The following is a 3,861-nucleotide window of genomic DNA, read 5'->3' on the forward strand; positions in this document are numbered from 1 at the left end:
TAGAGATGTTTTAGAGTCCAACTTCACGTTTTAGGAGCATCTCAAAGGTATGCTGGGTTTTATCCACTTGACTATTTTTTTATGGGACAAAACCAGAAGTCTAGCATCATGGTCTGACCCACCCTGAAATTTTATTAAAAGTTCACTCAAAGCAATGCAGATGATCAACTTTTTTTAGGATTTCTGTTAAATAAATTACTATTCCTAGAAGGTAGAACATTTCTATATCTTTCTGTTCCCCCTCCTTCTCGTGATGGATTTCACCCAACAACTAGTCTTTCTTCTGGTTCTTTTTTTTGTGAATAACATGGTCATAATTTATTAAGACCTCCTTAGTAAATGGAAAACTTGTGTATAAGGCAAAGATGTAAGCTGTGGATGGAGAAAATGCAGTTTTCAGTATTAGGTGCCTTCTAAACTGAAGTGGTGATCCTCTGCTTTCAGTGTCATCTTGAATGCATTAAGCATGTAGCAATTAGAAGAAAGTTAAAGATTTGTAACCATGATAATTGGACAGACTTTGACTAATACGTAATTAGAAAACAGTACAGTATTTAAAAAAAAAAAAAAATAGTAAAGATGACACCATAGCTTTAATATCCTAATAATTCTGAACATGGAGCTGTTTTCTACTTTTGAGTTGTCAGTTTTCTTCATATTAAGCTGCTTAGACCTTTTTAGGTCATGAAGGATAATGAAAAAATATATATTTTTATATGTGAAAATGCAAAATTGTCCAAATGTAAAGGCTCAAATATTACCTCATTTTTGTCAAAAGAACTAAAAATAACATTATCAAAAGCTTGCTTCTTTGCTGTATTTCATATATTTTTGTGTCCAACTCAACTTACTGTACAACTTAAGTTTCTTCTGTAAATTGAACATTTTTCATTTTGCTCATTAGTGTAACTGAGACTATTTGATATAAAGTTAGGATTTATTAGATTAGATTTTTATTTGCACTTTTCAAGTCTGGCATTTGGAAACCCTTTCTAGGTGAGAGGAATTTTTTCTGACAATTATTTTTGCATAATAGAATTCCACATAGTACTGATTGCTATAAATGTACTAATTTTTCACTTCAGGAAGGATTAGAAAATCTGAATTATTTGTTGAAGTATTTGTGATAATCAAGTATATATTGCTTGTTTTCTACATTCATTTTTAGCAATTTTGTTTTTACAGGTGAGGTCCCAAATCAATAAATCCTTTTGGCTAACATCTGTCTGTCAGGTCCTAAGCTGGAAGGATGACTTCTGTAACCCATCACTTAAACACTGAAAAAGGAAAAAAAAAAAAGTACCTAGAAGATTCTTTTTTTTTAAGCTCCGACGGTCTTATGTGTTTGATACTTCCTTTCTGTAGAATTACTTGGCTAAGGAGAATTCACAAAGCTAAGCTAGTTGTGGTCACGTGAGGAAAAATGTTCTGGTAGTAATTTTGACATCAGTTTGATTGAAGGCTTTTTTGAGGCATTTTTACCCTCTTCCTCTTCCTCCCTTTTCCCAGAACAATTGTATTCAGACTGCTGATATTTGCACTTTCCTGTCTTTCGCTTGCTGATGTCACTGGTCCGTCCAGCTTTGATATGCCATTGCTTACACGTAGAACTGGTACATTGTAAAGTGAAAAACGGCGAGTAAATAAAAATTAGGTTGAGAAATATCAGTATTTTTCTCATTACCATTATAATATTTTCTTGGTGAGGAATTTTGAGGATTCATTTTCAGTAGTAATCCTGCTAAGAAAAAGGTGAAAAGTTTAAATAATCCAGACGTGCTATTGTGCTAGCCTTTGGCATGCACAGATTTCGTTATGTTCTTCCTCCTGATTCTAAGGTTGAAAGACTGGACAAATTGGCTTTCACATTTAGAAGTTGCGAATTATTCAAGAGAGGGACTAAAGTGACATTTTTAGTCAAATCCCTTAAAGACAAAGATACCTTCTTCTTTCCTGACTATACTTCACTAATAAACAAATATTATAAGCCCATTTACTATGCACGTGCAATCCATCCATCGGTAAGAATTCAAGTAGTTTAGGGATAAAACTAGCTTGTAGTAGTTCATTTCTTCTCCTCTATAAAGAAAATGAGAAAATAATCTAAACCTTAAGTTGATAAAACTTAAGTTTTGATAGGTTTTGGATTTTGCCAAGAATTGCAGAATTTTTATCATTCTTCCAAGGTCTGCATGCAAGTTGCAAGTCTAGGACATTTTGTGAAACTAATACATTAATCTTTGAAGTCTTTTTTACAGAGAAGAGCAAAGACAAACAAATGATCCAGAAGAGGCAATGCTCTTGTTTGATACATGTCTGATCAAATTAAATCTTCTGATAAAATGTGAAGTCTTCATTGTTTTCTTTATCCTTTGGTTATCAGCTTAGTAATATGTCACAGGACAGATGTCTAGCTTCAAATGTACTTGGTTGCACTGCTTTGTTGAAGAGAATTTCTTTATCAGCCCATTTGCATTCTATTCAAGGTAAAAGTTATTTAAGTCTAGTAACTAACCTAACTAGACCATACCTGTATCAAATTTTCTAACCTCAGTAAGGCAAGGAAAATGCACTTGTAAATTCATGTGGTCCATTAAATGCCTTTCCTGCCTGTACAGTATATGGCATTGACAAAAGGTTTGGGATAGTTATCTTGAGCACGGGGTTAAAAGAAATTAAAAGATGGATACAGTGTGATAGCTGTTGTGCTTGTTTATTAAGCAATGGAATCAGAATTGATCAAGGGTACTCATGTGCCATTTTCACACTGTCCTGCAGATTTAGGTAAAACCATCAACCATGCCTTTTCCATCTTTCTTTCTTAACCTAATTGGTTTCTTTTTTGTCTTTGTGATGTTGTGTATTTCAGTGCTGGTGTATTTTTTCCTCTTAAGTTGCAAGTTACATTTGTACATATCCCATGAGCCATCCTGTTTTGTCAAAGTTTTGATTTTAAAAAAACAGATATTCAGCCCTTAGCAAGCATCCAGTCAACACACATTGGATTCAGGATGTTTTCTGGTGTTTTCTTTGCCTAATATATTATTGTATTCTTTTTTCTTTAACAGCCTCAAGTACTACAGCCTTCCAGCAGCCTTCCCAGTTCCACAGACCTCGCCCAGGGAAAACTAATAAAAATGCCACATATCGAGGCCCACAGTGAATATCCTAAACATGGTCTGCATGCAAATAGCAATCATCAGAATCAAAATGCTGCAAATATCTCTCTCATAAACAGCCTGAATGATGCAAACTCTTTAATGAGTGTACAGTCAAGCGTAAAAGATGAGAATACATCATATTTGGAAAATTTGAAAAATAGAAATACTGAAGACCCTGGAGAGATGGCTAGTAATGAAGAAGGTGCACTATCATCTTGTTCCTGTTTTCAGACCTCTACAGGAGCTGACGACAGAGAGGTGCAGACTGAATTAGCTGTGAAAGGTCAAACCTCTTTCACAAATCAGGCTTCTCGGCCAAAGACTTTAAGAATAGCAAAGCCCCCGAATGCTTTAGTGCCTCCTACAATGGCCATTCTCGCACGATCTGCAAATCGTTTCTATACTTCCAAGGAACGTGAGCTTCTACCATCAAGTAGTTCAACTCCGCTACAGTCAACATCTGGTCAGGATAACCTAAAGGGTAAACAGAGTCAGAAAGTGTCTAAACTTCGTCCACCAACTATGTCCTTTGTTAAATCTAAGCAAGTGAGCAGTCAGAAATCCACACCAGTATCTGCAGAGCCTCAGAACACCTGCTTGAAGACTAACATCCCAAAGCCACCAGTACAGAGAAAGGAAGGTGTGCAAGCACAGGGTACTGGTTTGCATTCTGGGGACAGTTTGCCCTCTAATCGGCATT

At 35.5% G+C, this 3,861-nt stretch overlaps 1 protein-coding gene across 1 annotated transcript in view; it reads left to right on the top strand.

Annotated features, from left to right (window-relative positions):
• Positions 1 to 3,344, top strand: part of CCSER2 (coiled-coil serine-rich protein 2) — a 48,638-nt gene extending 45,294 nt beyond the window's left edge. Inside the window, exon 10 of the mRNA XM_010001116.1 lies at positions 3,069 to 3,344. Within this exon, the coding sequence (XP_009999418.1) occupies positions 3,069 to 3,163 (95 nt within the window). The 3' untranslated portion in view covers positions 3,164 to 3,344. The remainder of the gene's footprint in view (positions 1 to 3,068) is intronic.
• Positions 3,345 to 3,861: the final 517 nt, after the last annotated feature.

The sequence above is a fragment of the Chaetura pelagica genome, unplaced genomic scaffold (genome assembly GCF_000747805.2).
Source record: "Chaetura pelagica isolate M959 unplaced genomic scaffold, ChaPel_1.0 scaffold346, whole genome shotgun sequence".
Lineage (NCBI taxonomy): Eukaryota > Metazoa > Chordata > Aves > Apodiformes > Apodidae > Chaetura > Chaetura pelagica.